Source organism: Mus caroli, chromosome 5 (genome assembly GCF_900094665.2).
Source record: "Mus caroli chromosome 5, CAROLI_EIJ_v1.1, whole genome shotgun sequence".
Classification (NCBI taxonomy): Eukaryota; Metazoa; Chordata; class Mammalia; order Rodentia; family Muridae; genus Mus; species Mus caroli.
In genome coordinates, this window is record NC_034574.1 from 65,901,618 (window position 1) to 65,923,324 (window position 21,707).

Below are 21,707 nucleotides of genomic sequence, written 5' to 3' on the forward strand. Positions count from 1 at the left end.
GCTCTAACGGTTTGTATGCTCACTGCTGCACTCTGTTCATTGTCTACATGGCTCTCCCTCAGTGCTCCTTCAGTCCGAGTTTGGGATTTTGTGTTTAAAGTAGAACTCCTTTTTGTTTTATTTTGTTTTGTTTTGAATTTATGTCTGTACCTTGTTACTTAGGCCCCCAGAGTAAGAAGTTTTAACAGTTAAGCAAACGATTTTCATTCAATTAAAAATAACTTTGGGATGTAATTTATGCAACTTTATATAGAAGAATTCTAGAAGTAGAAAAGGAATTTTTCTTTATACTTTATACCCTAAATTGAATTTCTCAATAATAATCATTTACTTCATTTTTTAAATATTTAAATGTTTGAATATATAGTCAAAGAAGTAAATAATGCATTTGTTGTTGCTAGGTCTCCGGCAAGAATATGCAGCCACCACCTCTCGCCGCAGTTCTGGTTCATCTTGTAATTCTACGAGGCGGGGCACTTTTAGTGATCAGGAGCTAGATGCCCAGAGCTTGGATGATGAAGATGATAGTATGCATCATGCAGTATACCCTGCCGTTAATAGGTTTTCTCCATCCCCGCGGAATTCACCCCGACCATCTCCTAAGCAGTCGCCTCGAAATTCACCTCGTTCACGGTCTCCTGCCCGGGGAATAGAATACAGTAGAGCGTCCCCACAGCCTATGATTAGCCGCTTGCAGCAGCCTCGCCTTTCCCTCCAAGGCCATCCCACAGATTTACAGACGAGCAATGTTAAAAATGAAGGTAAAACAGCAGAGCTTGGGAAAGAGGTGTCCATATTTTAGTGTAAAAAGAATGCATTTTCCCGGGATGGTTTTATTTCAAACAGGTAGTTATGGTCACTGTTTCATTAATGTAAACATGAGCAGAAAGTAAATTTAACTTTATGAAACTAGTTATCTCTCAGCTACTGATGTGATTCTCAAGCCCAAATGCGGGGCTAAGTGGACATGGGAATTTTTAAGAGTTTGCGTTATTTTATTCATGGAATGACCTTTATTTGTTTAGGTTTGATTATGTAACTTACAGTTTCTTTAAGGGTGCTTTATTTCATCCATTTATAACCTCTGGGTTTGCTTTTTTTATATAATTTTCTGTTACTTCTACAGTATACAGAAAGAAATGTTTAAATATAGTATTTTACTTTGAATTATACTTAATATTTAAGTTATCTATCCGAAAGAATGGTTTGATTTTTTAAAATTATTATTATTTATTTAAAATCTCATTGTTATAGAAAAACTTAGACGCAGTCTTCCAAACCTATCCCGAACATCGAACACACAGGTTGACTCTGTGAAAAGCAGTAGAAGTGACTCCAATTTTCAAGTGCCAAATGGAGGAATACCTCGAATGCAGCCTCAGGCTTCAGCCAGTAAGTACCTTCCTTACACTCTAAAATGTCATTCAGAAACAGAAAGGGGACATTCTAGAAACTGATTTTGTGGTGATTTAAGCCGTTGCTACAGTAGGGCAAGGTAGCTCAGGTGGGCAAGGCACTTGTTGGCAAGCCTGGCCACTTTAGCTAGAAACCTTGAACTCATATGGTGGAAGAAGAAAGTTATATCTAACCTCTACACCTGTACCATGGTATATGCACCACTCCCTCCAGCCCTCCTCCACCCAGTAACTAAATATATCTATTTTAAATAAAAAGTAAAGTAAAATTAAAAAATAATATTGTAAGAAAATTCTAAAATTGTCTCAATTTAATTCTAACCAGTTTTTATAACTGCATGACACTCTGATTTCTTCCTCCTCTTGCTAAAGGGCATCTTTGTTTTGTTTTGTTTTGTTTTCTGTTTGTTTGTTTTTGAGATAGGTCTCTCTATGTAGGCCTAGCTTTCCTGGAACTCAAAATGTAGACCAGAGTAGCCTTGAAGTCACAGAGATCCTCCTGCCTTTGTCCCCCTCTTGATGGGAGTAAAGGTCTGTGCCACCACTCCTAGGTCCTAAGATCATCCTTTTTAATACTTAATGCTATGTCATTTAAGGCTATTAAGGAGTGTATATTGTGCCACCATATAAATGCTTGTATTTATTTAACATAATTCTTGTCACAAAATCAAAAGCCAAGCATTAATTACACATAAAGACTGAATAGAAGTTTTTGAAGCCTATTTTTAAAGGGTAGGTTTTGCTTTTTCTTATAGAAGTATGCAGTCGCTGTCCAAATAATATATTTAGTAAATAGTTTTCCTTAAAACATCTCCCCTTGCCGGGCGTGGTGGTGCACGCCTTTAATCCCAGCACTCAGGAGGCAGAGGCAGGTGGATTTCTGAGTTCGAAGCCAACCTGTTCTACAAAATGAGTTCCAGGACAGCCAGGGCTATACAGAGAAACCCTGTCTCGAAAAACCAAAAAAGAAAAAGAAAAAAAAAAAAAAGAAAAAGAAAAACATCTCCCCTTTTAGACGTTCTAGAGCTAGAGGTACAGCTCAGTGCTAGTATTTAAAGAGTGTGCCTGAGTTTTATCCCCAATGCCACAGAAGTAAAACAAAATGAAAGTTTATTTTTACATATTTTAAGCCATGTAATAGCAAAACTAATTGGTTGTTCAATAGTGCAATCTATTAAATCTATAGCAGAACTGAGCTTGTGTGTTTTCTTTGCCAAACAAAAGTGTATAATAAGGATTTGTATAATTTCACTTAATATCTGCATCATGAAGTTTTTAGTTCTTATTTGATTAATCTCTATGTCTGCCGAGAATGTAGTTGTACACGGTATAATATTTAATCATAGGTGTCAATCAATCCATGTTTTTAATTTGACTTGTAATACAGATTAAAATTTGAAGTAATAAATTATCAAAACCATTTTTTTAAAGAACAAATGACCATTTTTAAAAAATTGTTTGGGGAATTAATTACTGAGTTAAGTCTGAACTAGATAGAATATCTGAAGTTCAGTCCTGACATACATACAATCATAGTATTATTGGCAGTTATGAAAAATGAATAGGGAAAACCATAATAGTTTTCCAGTTACTAGTTTATTATGTGGAAAATAAATGTGCAGTTTCACACAGTTGCATTTCTGCATTTGATTAAAAAGTTGTCTAGGCAGAAGCGTTTGGCTACCATCCTTTGTAAAATTGGATATATACTTGTTCTTTCTTACATTCGCAGCAGCTACAGTAACACTTACTTATAATTTAAAATGTCCTCATAAGCACTGTACAGATGTATTTGGAAAACAGAAAACAAACAAAATATTAACAAGCTTAAAACTTAATTTTTTTGTGTGGGTTTTTTTGAGACAGGGTTTCTCAGTCACTCAGGCCTCGAACTCATAAAATCGCCTGCCTCTGCCTCCCAAGTGCTGGAATTAAAGGCATGTGCCACCACTGCCCGGCTTAAAACTTAATTTTAAGTATACTGTATAAAAATTTAGATTTTTGTTATACATTAATACATCAGAGTTATCTGTTTTCTTGAAGTTTTACATATTTTGATAGATAAAATATATATGTAATTGTGCTTTATGTATATAATTATATAGTACAAAGGTTTTGTAGTTTTTTACTTTGATATATGCTATCAAAGTAGATGGAAAAGTATATATTAAAATATAATAGCAATTTTAATATATTTTATATAGTGAATTGGTATGTTGCTTTAAAATTTCGGTTTCTAGTCTAATGTTCATTTTGTCTTAAGTAATTCTTTCTTCAGCTGTGAATGGTAAAGCTTTGGTCTCATCTGCTGGTCTGCATGAAGCTAACTTTGCCAGGCTGCTGGTTTCTACCCACTGGGCCACTTCTTTGCCTTGTTCTATGCCAGTCACTTTGTATATGCTTATTTGCTATGGCTGCATTATTGTGGATGCTGGCATTCAAAGATGAGGATTATGACAGTGCTGATATATTTTCAACTTTTATATTTGTAAAATATGAGTAACTTAAAAAGTTTAAGAAAACCAGAGCATTTAAGAAACCAGAACAATTTTTTTCTAGTTAAAGGGAGAGGAGTTGATCAGAGGTAGAATTTTATAAAAGACAATAACTTGCTTTCTAACCTTATTAGAGTGGATTTAAGTTTAGTTTTCAGAAAAATCAGGAATCACTGACTGATAAGTGAGAAAAGGAATAGGTGAAAATCTCAAGACTTTCTAGTGCTTTTTATATCCAAAGTTTCATTACTGTTTTATAATGGCTGGAGAAGTTTTACATATATTATAGTATTGGAGCTTCATAAATACACATTTATTTTTGTAGAGAGCAGATATCCATGTAATCAAGTACATTATGCAAGCTCATATATATCTAGTGTGTGACACAACTAAGACCAAACTGCTCCCTCTCATGCATAGGCCTCTTGGAAAACACTCCTGGGTGGCTCTATTGGGGCATGGTCTGAGACTGAACCATAGACAATTTGCCCAATACAGGAATAGTTTTACACAGCATACAGACAGACTGTGACCCAGAGAAGAGGCATGAGGCCCAACACCGTGCTCTGCTCTGCTCCGCTCCGCTCCGCTCCCCAACAGAAGGATCCAAGGCAGCTGGCACCTTGTGTAGCCAGTCTGCTCCGCTCCGCTCCCCAACAGAAGGATCCAAGCAGCTGGCACCTTGTGTAGCCAGTCTGCTCCGCTCCGCTCCCCAACAGAAGGATCCAAGCAGCTGGCACCTTGTGTAGCCAGTCTTCTGAGGTTCACAAGGAAGGGATTTCCTCGAGATTTCACCTACTACCAAAGCACTAATGGCTATTCTCCATAAACCATATTATATGCAATAATTATATCATTGGCTGATCTAAGACTAGTAAAATATTTCAGGACTCTCAGTTTAATAAGTGATACTGGATCATTTACCTTAATCAAAAGGACTTTATAATTGAGTTGATATGGGGCCTTTACCACTCAGCATTGACTACATCTTAGAGTGAAGGTCCATATTCTCATTGTTCTAAGTGTCTCAATTGAATTTTTAGACATATTGCAAGCTTAAGAACCACTTATTTTGGCTACAGTTTTGTAAAACCTTGACTGAAAAAGTATAATTTATTTAACAAAATAAATAGTATACATTTAAATCTACATTTTTGTACACTTGGCAGTCACTTGTGTATATACCATAGTCCTAGTACTGGGGATTTATATGTGAGAATGACTATACCACAGCCAAGGATTATATGTGAGATAGCCTCTACCATAGCCAGAGATGCTATGGAAGCAGAGGAGAGACAGCACACTCAGCATGGAGGCCTTGTGACTTGAGTTCAACGACACTGGGACCCTCGTGATGAAAAGAGAGAAATGACTCCTGCAAGTTGACCTTGGACATTTACACCATGGCATGCCTTATGTGCTTGTGCACATACTAAATCAGAATAATACTGAAAAAATAATGGCTTATAGTTTGCCAGCATATATGATCATTTGCTTTTCTTTTATCATTATATCTGAGAGTACTTCTGTTCTTTAAACACTGGGCATTCCCAGTCTCAGTGTTCTTTACTGCTGCTGCTTCATCTATCTGGAATGCCTTCTACAGAGCCCCACATGGCTCCTTCCCGCTCTTCATTTGATCTGTGAGCAGATGTCATCTTCAGGGAATCTTTATGGATTACCCTGTGTATAATGCAACTCCAGTCTCCTCTGCCTCCTTTCCTACTTACTTCCCTGCCGAGCAGCCATCACTATCTGGAAGCCTATGCATTTTGCTACTTTATTTTCATTCTCTTCTTTCCTAAGTATTTCATTAGAATAAGAAAAATTCCTAGTGGGCTTCTGAGTCTATTTTACCGATAGTACCTGGTAAGAATGGATGGGTGGGTGGGTGGATGGATGGATGAAAATACGAATAACAGAGAACATTTGTACAAATAGATAGCCAAGTAGCATTTAATGATAGTATCCTATAATTTTGTGGTTATAGGTATAAAGTAACAGTTTTCCCCTAAGTCTGGAGAAATTTTTGCTTGTTTGCCTGACCTTGTTTGAACATGAGCATCAAACACTGTGTTGATATAGTTAAGGTTTGGAATGCTGGGAAGTTAGAAGTTTTTCTTCTAATTTAAAACATTTCTTGTTTTAAAAGTTGATTATCTTAGTGAGGACATAGAAATGCTTTCAACTTTTCTCTTTGATGTCTCCTTATCATCTGATGATCATTTTTTATGCCCTACTTAGTCTTGTAGGAATAGAACCTTAGCATTTTTGTTGTTTGTATTTTTTTCTTTTGGCCATAACTCATTAAAGTATAGACAGTGTTTCTGACCAGTAGAATGGCAGTTTAGAGGCACCTCACTAGGTGACTGGAATAGAACAGGGTAACTTTGAATTACAGTAACTTTGAATTTCACCCTGAGCACCTCTGGGCTCTCTTATGTCCCAGTTTTGGAAGTTTTAGTATAGTTAATAGACCAGAAGTTTGAGAGTGACTTTAGCAGCCCTCGTTGATCACATTACAAAGCAGGTATCCTACACACGCACACGCACACATGCACACACACGCAAAATCCACAGACCAGACACGTTGCCTGGGATATAAATTAGTTGGATTTTACATCAAGATAATAGTAAACACAGTAAAGATGCCAGGTTGTGATAGGACTTCCCTGGTTCTGAGTTTTCTTCTCCTTTTTGAGAATGGAAATTACTGTTTGATTTTGGAGCAATTCATCTACCAATAATTGCTTTGCCAAAATGTGTGGGTTTTTTCCTTTTTTGCATTGAACAAGTACTGTGTGTTGTGTTTATTTCTATTGTATTTTCTATGCTGTGTGCTTGTGTGCACCACTTTGATCCTTGTGCTTTTATTCTCTGCATCTATAGCATGTTTGCTGGTGGCTTGTTTTCTCTTTGATATTCCAGCCAATTGACATATTAGAGTTTTTTTATCTACAAAAAAACCCTAGCTCTAAAAATATGCAATGGCACTAAGATTTCTGCCCCTTTTCCATCTTAATGCACGGAGCATCACTTGAAAATTCCTGCGCTTCTAGAATTCTAATGTTCTGCCTCATGGTTTCTATTCCTTGGTAACTTTTAAATCTGTATTAAGTGTTTAGGTTTACAGAAGGTGTAGCCTTTACCTTGTACTTCCCAGCAAATATTACACTTCCTTGTTTCTCAACAGCTTCTCAAAGGCTGAAAAGTTTGCCTCGTACTTCCCTCAAAGCCAAACAGTTGCTTCCAACTTCATCTACAAAAAGAGGTAACTACAGCCTCTTGTTGAGCTTAAACTTGAGCAAGTGGTGCAGATAGATCTCACACCTCTGGATTTCTGAGTCAGTGATGCCTGGGGCACATTTCATGTTGTGTTTTTTTTCCTTCATAAAATAATGCAAATTAATTCCCTGTTGTGTGGATAATAGTGGAAGAAACCTATTTTCTTCAGAGGTATGTATTGAATTGTTCTGAAAGAATTAAGGGATAATTTCTAATTTTCTCTACTAATTTAAAATCAAAAACTATTGTTTTAAATTAATGGAAATTGGACAGATGGGTACTATAAATGTCACACGTCCTATCTGTTCATGCTTTTTCCTTGTGTTGGTCTTTGGGTTTACGTATTTTTGGCGTAAGGTGGGACACTTTTGAATTATACACTGATTGAAGTTAAAACACACGTTTTAATGTTAAGTGACTCCATTTGGAGGATCTGTGATACAGCGGTAGCTTTGTAAGAACTCAGTGCTGAAGAAGTAAGCACATGAAGGTTGGGCGCTAATGCTAGATGAGATTGGTTCTGAACAATTGAGTATATTGGTAGGTCGAGGACAAAGAATTGAGAGAAACAGTGACATAGGGTAGACCAGCTGTCCTGAGAGTGAACAGATGCCTCAAAGAGTGGACAGAACAGAGGCAGGGAGCAGGAAGAGCCCTGTGAGAGTAAGGAAAGCTGGAGGAAAGAGAAATTTTGATGTTTAATTTGGTTTTTTTTTTTTTAAATGTGGTTAATATGACTGCAAAACATAATATCCTGTTGTTGGTTTTTGGTTTTTTAGACAGGTTTCTCTATGTAGTCTTTTTTTTTTTTTAAGATTTTATTTATTATTTATTTTATATGTAAGTACACTGTAGCTGTTTTCAGACACATCAGGAGAGGGAGTCAGATCTCATTACGGATGGCTGTGAGCCACCATGTGGCTGCTGGGATTTGAACTCAGAACCTTCGGAAGAGCAGTCAGTGCTCTTAACTGCTGAGCCATCTCTCCAGCCCCCTCTATGTAGTCTTAACTGTACACCAGGCTGGCTTTGAACTCAAAGAAATCCACCTGCTTCTGCCTCCTGAGTGCTGATAAAGACACATAACACATATTCTCCCTCAGATGTAAGTCCTAGCTTTTGTATTTTTTTTTAAAGATTTATTTATGTATGTATACAAGTGCCTTGTCTGCTTCTATGCATGCACACCAGAAGAGGACACTGAATTGTGAGCTGCCACATTGCTGGGTTGAATTCAGGATCTTTGGAAGAACAGCCAAGTGCTCTTAATTGCTGGGCCATCTCCAGCCCATATACTTTTAAGTAGGTTTAAGTGTGTTAGCAGTGATTTAGTATGTGATTGTAAGTGATTCGTTTACAATGTAAAGAGAATCTGTAGGAAAGAGAATAGTCAAATGGCAGCATGCTGTTTGTACTAAATGCTAGGTACTCATAGATATCTCACTCCCTTGGTACCATAGTCAGGGATCACGCACTGCATAGGGCTTGTTCTGTAGAACAAACGGCGATGGTTTGGGGTTTATAAAAAGGGATCCTATTATCTAAAACTTCACAAAAACGGAATGTAAAGCATAATTATAATACATTCTCCAGTCCTGCAATAAAGAATATTTATTACATCATGATAATATAAACACAATTTTTAAGCAACATTTACAGTATAGCTTTATTGGCAGAAAGGGACTCCTAGGAGGTTGAGGTAAGGAATAGCAAAAACGTTATATCATGTTTAATCTCTGAGATAGTCAGTAGGTAAAATCTAAAAATGATGGCTGGAGACAGAGCTCGGGAATGAGCAGCACTTGCTGGTTGGTCTTCCAGAGGACCTGAGCTCAGTTCCCAGCACCCAGCATGTGTTCAGGTGGCTCACAAATTCCTGTCAACTCTGAAGATCTAGTACATTTATTTGGCATCTACAGGTGCATATACACATGCATACCTCCACACAAACACAATTAGTTTAAAAAAAATAAAGAAACCTTTTATAAAAAATGAAAACTGTTTGGTTTAAACTGATGATGTACACATATTAGTAGAAGTAACAGGTAACTATGAAAGAGGGCACTAAATAGTTTGAGACCACGAATCCCCTTGCATATTGAAGTACTTGTTACAAAAGCTAAAATTTGAAATCAGCCTGTCCACAGTATATGCTTGGATATTTGGATATATCAGAATGTGGCCTCAGTGAGATCATACAGCTCATTAAAAGAATGAAATCCCATGATTTTTGACAATATGGATGGTTCTTAAGGCTATTATGTTATATGTAATGAACCAGACACAGAGACTATTTTAGTCATCTTGCTAACACTCATTCACAAAACCACCTTATAGTAGAAAGTGAAGTGGATATTGGAGATGAAGAATAGAAGCAAAGAAGTAGATGGGGATTGCCAGGGGAACAGAGTGCAAGCGAACAGGAAAAAACCAGTTGTACTCTTTGTAGTAGGAAGAAATATATATGTCACAAATATGTATTGCTTTGTGTGGTTTTGCATTTTTAAAGATTTACTCTTGCGTTTATTCATTTTTAAAGATAATTCCTTTGACCAAATTTCTAAAGGGGTTGCATTCTTTTTGTGAGTCCAAGTCAAACTGCAAACTACCGACTTGATGAGGAACTCCAGTCTTCGGTGGATAGTAGAATCCCTGCGTCTGTCTAGACTTGTCTGTACCTGGGAAAGGAGAAGGCTGTGTGTGAGCTGTGGGGATTTCTTGTTTTGTTTTTATCTTACTTAGTAATCCACGCTTCTTTGTGTGTGGTGGAAGTTGTGTTTGTGGAAGTTGTCATTACAGCCTTTCTCCATATTAGCTTAGCTGCATGTGCTGTTACACACCTGTAACCCCAACACTCGGAAGGTGGAGGCAGAAGGATGTGAGTTCAAGGCCAGCCTGAAAATACAGCACCTGCCTAGCATGCCCCTGGCACTGGAGTTCATGTCGTGGGTTCAGTCTCCAGCACTGTACAATCCAGTACTGATTCATTACTGATGATCCTGACACACAGATACCTCTCAGGTCTGAAGTCAAAGCCCACTGCACCAAGAGAAGCCCCTTCTCTTTAAGTGCTGATCATCAGGGATAAAACCAGTGCCGCCCTTTCTCACAGCTCCATTCAGGTTGAAGGTGGTACCAGCTGTTCTTTCTTTTCTGCCTAAATGTGCTTTCTAACGTTTCTTTGAGTGGAAGAATTAACAACAAATTCTCTCCCGTTTTTATTACTGCTATTGCTTTGGTTTGGAGGGGTTTGGGGATTTGTTATTGTTGTTGTTTTGTTTGTTTTTGTTTCTGCTGTTCTTAAACATATTTATGATGAGCTTAAAAGTTATTTGTATGAATGTAGAAGTAGGGCAGCTTTTTAACTTATGTACTGTGTGTGCCTGTGCACCCGAATGCACAGAGGTGTCTGCAGAGAATAGGGACATCATCCTCAGGAACTGGAGTTCCAGGCAGTTGTGAGATGATGAATATGTGTTCTGAGAAGCAAACCTGGATCCATTGCAAGAGCAGTGAACATCTTAGCTGCTGAGCCATCTCACCAGCCTCTCAGGCAGGCGTGTTTAGTGATGTTATTCTTCTGTTAGTTTCATGCATTTCTGTTGAGAAGTCTGATGTTTTAACTACTCTTCCCTCTCTCTCAAGATGTATTTATCCTTATGTGTAAGTGTTTGCCCACATGTCAATCTGTTTACCATGTACCTGCCTGGTTCCTTTGGAGTTCAGTCCTAAAAAGGATGCTGGATCCATTGGGACTAGATAGTGTGATCCACCATGTGGGTACTGGTAATTGAACCCATGTATTCTGGAAGAGCAACCAGAGCTCTTTCCCACTGAGCCATCTCTCTAGCCCTTCTATCTTATTTGCATTTTATTTTATGTATATGGATGTTTTGCCTACATGTATGTATGTACACTATGTGCATGTCTGGTACCCACGCAAGCCAGAAGAGGGTTCTGGATCCATTGGAACTGAGGTTAAGGACAGCTGTAGACTGCCATGTTGCACCTGAGACCTGAACTCAGAGCTGCAAGAACAGCAAGTGTTAACTGTTGAGCCATCTCCTTGCTATCCCATATTTGCTGTTTTAAAAATTGTTTGTTGGAAGACCTTTTGTGTCAACACTATCAAAACTCATATGCACTCACAGAGACTGAAACAGCATGCACAGGGATTGCGCATGTCTGCACATGTCCTCCACATAGATAGTTTAGCCTTCAGTTTAGTGGGTTATTTTTTGTTTTGTTTTGTTTCCATTAATTTATTTATTAACTTTACATCCTGATCTAAGTCTCCCTCCACCCAGTCTCCCCTCACATGGCCCTTCCCACCATTTTCCCCTTCCCCTCCCCCTCCCCTCTGAGAAGGGGGAAGTTCCCCCTGGGTTCCAACCCACCCTGGAACCTCAAGTCACTGCAGAACTAGACATATCCTCTCCCACTGAGGCCTGAGGCCAGACAAGGCAGCTCAGTTTAGGGGAGCAGGATCCACAGGCAGGCATCAGAGTCAAGGTTAGCCCTTGGTCCAGTTGTTGAGGAACCTGCTATATATGTGCTGGGTGGGAGAGGGCTGTACTAGGTTTAGTCCTTGTGTGTTCTTTTATTGTCTTTAAGGACAATTTTGCTAGGTTCCTGTCTGCAACTGTAACAGTCTCATTACTAGTGTCAGGGATTGGTGCTTGCTCATGGGATGGGTCTCAAGTTGGGCCAGTCATTGGTTGGTCATTCCCTCAGTCTCTCTTTCTTTCTTCCTGCACTTCTTGTAAACAAGACAAATTTTGGTTCCAAGGTATTGTGGAGGGGTTGATGTTCTCGCGCGCGCGCGCACACACACACACACACACACACACACACACACACACCATCCCGTTCCTATCCTCTTCCACCCCAGTTTAGTATTTTTCATGGGATTCCTGAGTATATGAACAAGTGGGTCTCTGATTTTTGTGCCCTCTCTTGGGCTCTTGTGTTGTCCAATAGAATGGTTTTGTTTTATAAAATATAGTATTTTTTTTATCTCTTAGAAGCCTGGTTTTTTTTTCTTTTTAAAGAGTTTCATTTTTTTTATTCCTACAAAGAAAAATATGGAATGATTCAAGACTTTGCTCAGGGGCCATGCTAATCTATTTTCCAATTTTAGTATGTGTGCTGCAAAATTGAGCACAGAATCCTTTTCTACTGAGAGACAGGGAGTGGATCCATATAAGAGGAGGAGAGGGAGGGGAAACTAATTAGGATACATTGTATGAGAAGAGAATAAAAGAGAAAAGTTATTTGTTGGTCCTCGGAAACTTGACTGTACTGCCTTTTCCTGTCTTAACCCTCCTTAGGGAAGGGGGGGGCGGGTGTTATTTGGTTGGTTGGTTTTTCCACTTAAGTTGTCATTTTAGTTTCTGTATGTGATTGTATGTGTGCATGTGCCGAAGCATGATCGTGGAGGCAGAGGAGACCGTGAAGAGTCATTCTTCTCCTTCACGCGTGGGTGCCAGGATCAGACAGATCATCAGGCTTGGCCTCTCCTCCTTCAAACGAGCTGTGTGAGTGAGCTTATGGTTTTATCCAGTGGCCTTGTGCCGTCACACAGTCTCTCCCCAGTTCTGGGACTCGGGTACAGATAGTAAAAGCTATTTGTGCTGGCTTGCAGTTAGGTCACAGAGGCCTTTTAGGAGTCGTCGTACTGTGCTGCGGGTGGGACCACGCTCAGTGCTAAGCTGCTCTTCTTCTGCATCTCAGCTGTTACTGACCCTAACAGAGGAGAGCATGCTGCTCTAAGTTCTTTATCTTTAAAAGGCTCCATGTGCTTTTCCAGGAAACATATTTCTCCTCATCCCATTTAAACTGTGTGTACCTTTGAGCCTAGGTAAGAGTCCGTGTGATATGCCTCCTGCTGGTTCAGGCATCAGTTTCTCTGGACATAGGTGCTTCCTGGCCTGCCTTCCTGTTTCCTTGTTCCTTGGTGTGTTTCATGATTATGCAGTGGATGGTAGACAGTGTGGAAGTTTACATCATTCTGTGATGGATATTGTTAATCTTCTTTTAAATATTGTTGGAGTTTATTAAGTAATTGTATTTCTTACAAATCAGTTTAAACCTTCATAGTAGAAATGGATTATTTTCTCAAAGACCAGCTACTAACAACTTTCGGTAACTTAAAAACAGTGACAGGCTGTGATAAATGAATGAGTATGTTCTAATGTAACCCTATTTACAAACACAGTATATTTACCCACATGGACAGTAGCTGTGGACACAGTTATTCAGAAGTTTGTTTTATAAGTAAGTTTTGTTAGAGGAGATTTGTGGCATCTTTTTTTCTAGAGCTAGGTGTCCCATCCCATGTAGGTGTCATTCCCTCCCCACCCTCTAGTTAAGGCTTGACCCTTTTAGAGTATCTCCAGGCTGCTTTGACATCTCTTTGGTTTGGCAAGGACTCTCATAGCTGGTTGAAACTCAGGAACGGCACTTTGTGTGAGCTCTGCCGGCTGTTCAATTTACAGTGCTGCACTCCTTTGTCCACATGCACGGAATTTCATTCTGGGTATACTCAGCCCAGTGTTTAGCTGAAGGTTCAGCCAGACCCCAAGCCGAGTTCTGAAGGTCTTCTAAGCAGCTCTTTCCTCTAAAACACAGTATCTCTCAGATTTCTGATTTCCTCTTCTCTGCTCACCAAAATAAGGTTGGTCTGCCTGATATACACTCTGTTGAAAGAATGTGTTCAGAAGAGCAACAAAAAGCCCTAGGGCTTCAGCCCTGGTTCATTTCATATCAGACTCTTAGACCCAACATTCCAAACATCCTTCTTGCAAAATTACTATACTGAATGGCTAAGTACTTTTTTAAACATTTCATGAACCGTCCAGTCTTATAGGAGTCTAGTAGCAGGATGATCTCCTTTCAGTCCTACTCAAGCTTGGTTTCAGGCTGGCTTCTCAGGCTTTTCATCTTAGAACTTCCAGTCAGTGTTGGCAGGGAGGGTGTGGCAGAACAGGCAGAGCCGCTTACATCCCCAACCCCCATGGATGAGTTAGTGCTATCTACATTCAGAGCTGTGTCCCTGCCTTGTTTGATCCTCTGTGGAAACACTCTCACAAACACACTGGCAGTCTGCTTCACTACGTAAGCACGGAGTGCAGTGAGGGTGATGATCAGAACTAATCACCTCTCTACTGCCCTCCATGACTGCAGTAGACTTGCTGTACTCTGCGTACAGATGGGCTACAGAAGTGGAGAAAACAGAATAGTACAGGATGACCCACGTCTGTGCCTCAAGCTTTCTCTCCACTGTACCCTCCTGAAACGAAGGGAGTTGTTGGAGAATAATGTTAGTTTTCTGCCGCTGGTCCACACACACCCTCCACCCTGCCTTATCCCCAAGGTCCTATGAAGGCTATCCATGGCCTTCTGAGGAAACGTAAAACCCTTTCAGAGGAGACATATTCAAACAAGAAGCAGAAAAGGGTGAGCATGCACCCCAAGAGATCTAAACTTCATCTCAGAGGGACCTATTATAATAATAAAATGTATTTGAATCGTGTCTTCTCTTAGAAAGCAATGAAGATTGGACATTTCATTTTATCTATCTGGCATTTGTTTAATATAAACACATATTTCATAGTAGACTTGGCATTCTGTGACTTCATAGACCTTTTGATATGCTCCTGGAGTGCACGCACATGTGTGTCAGAACAACTTTCAGGAATTGTCTCCTTTTGCCATGGATTTCAGGGATCCAGATTAGGTTGTCATATGTGTGTGGCATGCACTGTTGTGCACTGCATTATCTTGGTGCTTCTGTAGCTGACTTTTATAATAGTAGTCACTGTTAATTCCTGACTTCTAGTTACACCATGATAAGTAGCTTTGAGGCTCTAGTCATTAGATTTTTATTCGCATGTATATCCAACCCTTACTTTTACCTTTGGAGTGTTCTCGTGTGGGCCTCGTGTGGGTCTACTTAGTTCCTACAGTGAGACATAATCCTGTGGTGACTAAAGTTACTGATAATTGTGTTATGTGTGCATACAACACATGGAGGCAATGGTATGGTGGGAAGGTTGTGGCACACAGCATATGTGGAGGTCAGAGGACAGCTTTGTCAAGTTCTACCTTTATGTTGGTTCCTTAGATTGAACTTGGGTTTCTAAGTATACATGGCAAGCACCTTTTACCACTGAGCCATCTTCCTGGTCCCTATGGTGCTGCACTCCCACCCCCTTCCTCTTGTGGGACCCAGGGTACCCTGGTTAATGTACTTCTTTCAAAGACAGTTTGTCACCCTCTGAGGTGACCTTTTTTCTGTTAGCCCAGAAAGGTTCTTTATTTGAGGCTTCTACTATAGATCTTCTAGTGCTCAGTCATCGTGGGTAACAAAACAGTGCTTTTGACTGGTACTTGGTTCCCTCTGAAAACACTGGTTTTCCTTTGCTGTTCCGCATACAGTACCTTCTCCAGGCAAGTTCCGCTCCCCTGCAGCACCATCTCCATTGGCTCTTCGGCAACCAGTGAAAGCGTTTAGTAACCATGGCTCTGGTTCTGGTAGCCAAGAAACTACCCAGTTCACACAAACCACCTCCTCACCTGGGCCTCCTGTGGTGCAGAACTCAGCCCCAGCAAACCCTTCCAGCAATATCAACAGTGCCACTCTAACCAGACCTGCAGGGACAACTGCAATGAGGAGTGGCCTGCCCCGGCCTAGCGCCCCTTCTGCGGGGGGCATCCCAGTGCCTCGCAGCAAGCTTGTACAGCCTGTTCGAAGGTAAGTGTAAATGTTGTACTCGGCACGACGAGTCTATGAAAAGGAGAAACCTGCAGTCAGTCCTGCCTGCATCCAGTTGTCAGTGTGGAGGCTCTAGTGGGTCCCCACCATGTTAATCCAGTTGTCAGTGTGGAGGCTCTAGTGGGTCCCACCATATTAATCCAGTTGAAGGAAAGCATTACCTCCTTGTTCGGAAAAAGTCTTCATTTAGACATCATACAACCTTGATGCAGATGCCCAAATGCCTACCATGATGAAGTACCTCAGGCAGCTCCTAGGACTGAATGGTTAGTCACTTGTGTTGGTTGTGATAGGTTGAGAACAACAATTAAGATAATGTAAGCACAGGGCGGTTAAGAAAGTACTTGCAGTGCTCCCTGTTTAAACCGGTGCACCTCAGAATTGTCTCCGAGTTTTCAGTAAATGTACAGATCCACCTTCTACCCCAGAGATTCTGAGCCCCGTTTTGTTGGTTAGTCTTGGAATGCTTCTGATCCCAAGAAGGTTGTGAGCGTACCCACACGCTCTCTGCCCTTCAGGAAGGGCTTAGCACTGTCGCTAAGTTAGATGTCAGCTATAACTAAACTGTCTTTAACAAGTTCCAATCTTGTATTTACACTGTACATGCCTGTACATACGTCATCTTCATACAAACGTTTCACATTTCCAGGCTCGGTAGGAGAACACGGTGGCTTTGTGCGCTGTGTGCTTCTCACCATGTCTAACTGTCACAGCAATAAGTACTCTACTTTTTACAGGACTGTGTGAGGTTTAGTAATTCCCTGCGGACATACAACTAGTAAGAGCATCAGGTCGAATTTGACATCAAATGCTTTCCTTACCCAGTGCCCCACACTGCCTGCCAGTCTGCGGCGGGAACTCTGAGCCGCACTGTCCCATTCGTCCTCTCACCACACAACAGGAGATCGGCTGTTTGTGTGTTAGAACTTTTCTTTCCTCTTGTGTTAATTCCACAGGCACATTAACAAAAGCAGGTTAGAGGACTCAGCTTGTCTGTAGTAACATTCAAAAGTTTTAAAGTTGCCAAGCAAGGAAATGTTGTTCAGTAGCTGTTTAGAGCTTAGTGGTTCCCTGAAATACCCTTGTGGGACACTGCCGCCTGAAAAGTACTGAAGACATGTAACAAATCATATGGTAGCATTCTGTACAGACATAAAAAGTCATAAAGTTCTTTCATTTCAGATCATTGCCAGCTCCTAAAAGTTATGGTAGCATGAAAGATGACAGTTGGAAAGACGGCTGTTACTGACCAGCAGAGATGAGGACACAGATGTCCACAGCTTCATGGACACCGTCACCAAGCTGAAACCAACTTTTATATGCAGACTCTTCAGATGAGACTCTTGGGGTTTGCAAACTCCCAGCCTCTCTGTCTTAATAGCACAACTGACGGAGACGAGGAAGCAGCACTTTAAAGCCACGTGACATCAGATGTGTTTGGTAATCATGCAGTCACTCTCCACGGGCTCCTTAGCTTGTTCACTAGAAACACGGTTCATTTTATTATTTGACAGAGGCCAATATCTGGGCAAATACCTACTGGATGCCAAAGAGAAATGCCCATTTGTAAAGAGAGTACCTGTGTACATGGGAAGATGGTGAACCTAGGCTATCCAAAACCTCACGTTCAACCTACTTTATTGTACAAATAGTATCAATAAATATTGTGTTAACAAGAACTAATATTCTGACTAATTAAATTGCTTTATTAGTCCTTCAGGATACAGTAAATTATAAAGATTGGGAGAGAGGAAGGAAGGGCCTGAGCTAAAGACTTCAAACATGCTTCTACCTGTGTTTAGGGAAGTTTTATACAGTACTTTTGAAGGCTCATTGGGAAAAGTATCTTATGTTTTAAACATAGCTCACACGTACCCACATCCAGCTGGTGTCACAGGGCACGCCCACGCCTTGCCTCAACATCACAGACTTGTGTGCACTTGTTTTTGATTGCCAGAAGGGCTCCCTGTCAGTTACAGTCTTTCTAACTGTCTAGTTCCTGGCTCAGGAAAGACGGCCTTTGCTGTTGAAGCCACCTTACTCACATGCTGTTTCTATCACACAACTAAAAGATGTCGTTTCCATTCCCAGGTTTCTATGATATGATGTGTCTTTGTTCTTGACAAAATAACACCTCAGCACTTACAACCTGGAATAAAACCATATCACAGGAGGAGGGGAAATCTATGCACTGAACTATAAAATCTCTGGTGATGACAGTTGTATTGTTGCTCGTGATCGGCAGAATGCTCTATTATGTGGGAGTCGATCCACTTTAAACTGAATTACTGTATGAAGTATCTTTTTAAAATACTGTCCCTTTTAACTTAGATTCTGCCTTACATCAGCGTTTTCATCGTTTGTAACAAGTCATCCGACTCTACTTGGCTGAGTACTTGCTTTCTAATGGCATATGTGTGTATGTACCCTTGAAATCAGCTGGTTTATTTCTATCGGTTATTAGCAAACTATAACTCTAGCTGACTTCTCATTTTTTATAATGAGGTCTGTTTTTTAAATACTTAATCTAGACAGTTTTAAATATTGGCAGTTGGGTCACATAAAGGTGGGGCGGATTTGAACTCATTTCCTGTAAGTAGAGGTGATCTGTAAGGTGCAAGTAGAAATGCAGAGAGAAAGGGAAGGAAAGTTCCCCTCTCAGGAAAGCATGAAGTGATAACAGAGACCCAGTCTGCCACTGCTGACGCTGGACCAGCAGCAGGGAGACATAGAGCTCGCCAGCACACACAGCGCCAGCGCCAGTGCCGGAACTAGAGTGTAGAATGGAAGACATTGTATCCTTGCATTGGAAGGGATGAGAGGGAAAGGAGGGGGTCACGGTTATCCATAATGATGAACTAAAAAACTGTTGTTTTTCCAAGAAAGATGGGACATATGCTTTGGTGCGATGTGTCTCATAAATGACAAAGGAGTAGCCGCTGTCTCTGTAGAGTCACATGTGCACACAGCAAGCAGGTCTCTGTTCAGTGTAACAGTTGAAAAGAAATAATAAATGCTGCAATCTAATAATTTAAAAGAACTTTAATGAACCATCTATTACATTTTTTAAGTTAGATAATCAGTTTCAAAAGGAATATTCAGGTTATTTAACATTGTTTTTAAATGGCTGTATCAGAAAAAAATATCTATTTTTTTTTAATTAAACTATTTCATCACTTGTTTAAAAATGTATTTTGGATCTGAGTTTGGTGATATTATTTCAGCTGCTGCTGTACTACCACAGATTATTGGCTTTTAGTTTCCTAAAGAGAAAAATTGCCTTCTTACTAGAAAGCCTTTGTGTATTGCCGGTTTTTCTGTTTGGGAAAATCTAAGGATTTACTGTGGTTTAGTAGTACAGAAGAAATGTGGATTTGATGAACTAGTGCCTATGATTTTAACTTATGTTTGATATATAGTAGTAGGGTTATAAATGTTGATTATTTTGTGCCAACAGCCCAGAATTGTCACTTGTATGTCAGCAGAAGCTATGACCTCTGCTTCCAAAGTTATTTAATTTTCTCAGTGTTTGGATGTTATTTTTTGTAAGTGTGTTAATAAAAGTGTAAAGAATTGGAAAAATATAAATATTCTTAACTCAAGCATTTGCTGAATCATTTTTCTACAAAACTTGTTTGTATAAAACTCTCTGAAGAGTTGACTTTTCTCAGTTTTCATACCCTGGAAATCACATTTTGTAAAACTGGGGACCATTCATAATTGTCAGATACTTTTTTAAATTATCTCAGAACATCACTTTTATATATAGATATAAAAAATTTTTTTGAAAGCAAAGAAGATTAAATACATATGTGGCCCCAGATGTTTGTATAACTCTAGGATGATCTAGACTATGTATGTTCAAATTGACGTAATTCACTGTACAGGTGTCCAGTTTTGACAGTATGATGCATGGTCCTTTTAGATCACATAAAGTTTGATTTGCAAACATTTCTATAGCTGAACTTGTAATATGTGGTTGCCTCCTTAATAAACAGCCTGACCATAATGTTTATTATTAAATCTATATTTATTTTCCAAGTGTTTTATTAATTTCTGGATATGGCAAGATTTCTTCTCTCCCCCAACCCTGTTACCTACAGTTGGTCTTCATAAAACTTTCTCAGTTGGTTTTTTTTAAAGCACACACAGACCCAAGTCTCGCTGCCCTTCAGATCCTGACCCGGAACTGGGTTGGGTCACTCCAGTCACTCTCCTCCTTTCATAGTTGAGTCATTTGGAGCCATCACGGTTAACTTGATGGTTGGTTTGTTCTTGGAGGTTTTTCATCTGCTCTGAATTGCTATGTAGCTAGAAAGTCTATAAAACAGGAGGGATTACCTAAAGGTTTCCAACAGGGAACCTCCATGCTTTATTTGTTTGTTTGTTTGTTTTAGATTTATTTATTTTATTTTCATGAGTACACTGTAGCTGTCTTCAGACACACCAGAAGAGGGCATTACAGATGGTTGTGAGCTACCATGTGGTTTCTGGGATTTGAACTCAGGACCTTAACCGCTGGGCCATCTCTCCAGCCCCCTTCCATGCGTTCTTAAGCCACATGCTGCTTTTAGGTGACCGTGCGTCTCTTTTATGTTTGGAACAACTGAGACCTGTGCTTGTCAATGTGCTCTGCTTGCTCTATAGGAGACGAGATGCTCACACCTGCATCTTACTGATGATGACACACAAAACTGATACCACACATTGGAGTTCTTCTCTCAAGACAGCTGAAGACTTAAAGAACAACTTGAATAATACTTGTCAGTATACTTTGGTCAGTTATGAATGAGAAGTGTGTCTAAGCCAAGTATATCTCCAATGAAACACTTGCTGTATTAATGTTCATTTGGAAGCCGTCTGCTGTAGCAAATCTGCCATCCTAGTACTAAAGCAGGAGAAGTAGGAGTTGAGGGCCAATCTGATCAGTGTTAGCGAAGACTGCACAGTTTAAGGAGCACTCTGACTGCAATTTAAAATGGTCCTAAGCAGAAGTATAGGTGGGCTAAATAAGACAGATTTTACTTGCAGCCAGATTTACTACAACTTACTAAGACTGTGAACTACACATGAATTCAAACCAATTCTCATATACTTTAGATGACTTTAGGAAAGATTGGTCAACGTTTATCAAACTATAGCTAAGGGGGCCTAAATTCTGTTCTGCACATGAAGGAATTTTATAATCATCAGTAATGTACATCTCAAAATAACTAAAGGTATTTTGAATATTCTTACCACAAGAAAATTGTAAAAATATTAAATATTGTCTTAAATTATTAACAGGCATCAAAACATAAGTTCTCAATATTTATAACTGTCAATTATGAATAAATTGTGATCCAGTAATAAATGGATTACAATAAAATGTTTTACTATTTAAATATTGATATTTAATATATACCTGTTTAAGAAATAAACAGAAAGCTATAACTATGACAAATGATTGCCTACAGTTCTACAACTCAGAAATCAGTTTTGAAGCATTTACCAAACATGGTTATAAAGTATGAAGTTGAAAGGTAGAAAGACTTCATTTTTCTCATTTAAAAATCTGAATGCACTTGCACTTGAGGATGGGGCTTGCTGCTGTAGAGAGGTCATTTGTACACAGTCTCTCTGAGACACACATCATATATGTTGCCTTTATTGTTAGAACATTGATGAACTCTTCTTATAAACACCTGTAATAAAAATGAGAAGACGAGGGTGAGCCAGAAAGGCAAGTCAGTTACA

General features: G+C 39.6%; 1 protein-coding gene across 2 annotated transcripts in view; it reads left to right on the forward strand.

Annotated features, from left to right (window-relative positions):
* Window positions 1-19,998, forward strand: part of Slain2 (SLAIN motif family member 2) — a 62,910-nt gene extending 42,912 nt beyond the window's left edge. The window contains exons 5-9 of one of the 2 annotated variants that reach the window (XM_021162559.2): window positions 402-761; window positions 1,255-1,392; window positions 7,104-7,181; window positions 15,635-15,950; window positions 17,154-19,998. In XM_021162559.2, the coding sequence (XP_021018218.1) occupies window positions 402-761; window positions 1,255-1,392; window positions 7,104-7,181; window positions 15,635-15,950; window positions 17,154-17,220 (959 nt within the window). In that variant the 3' untranslated portion in view covers window positions 17,221-19,998. The remainder of the gene's footprint in view (window positions 1-401; window positions 762-1,254; window positions 1,393-7,103; window positions 7,182-15,634; window positions 15,951-17,153) is intronic. The other variant, XM_021162557.1, reaches the window with a different exon arrangement.
* Window positions 19,999-21,707: the final 1,709 nt, after the last annotated feature.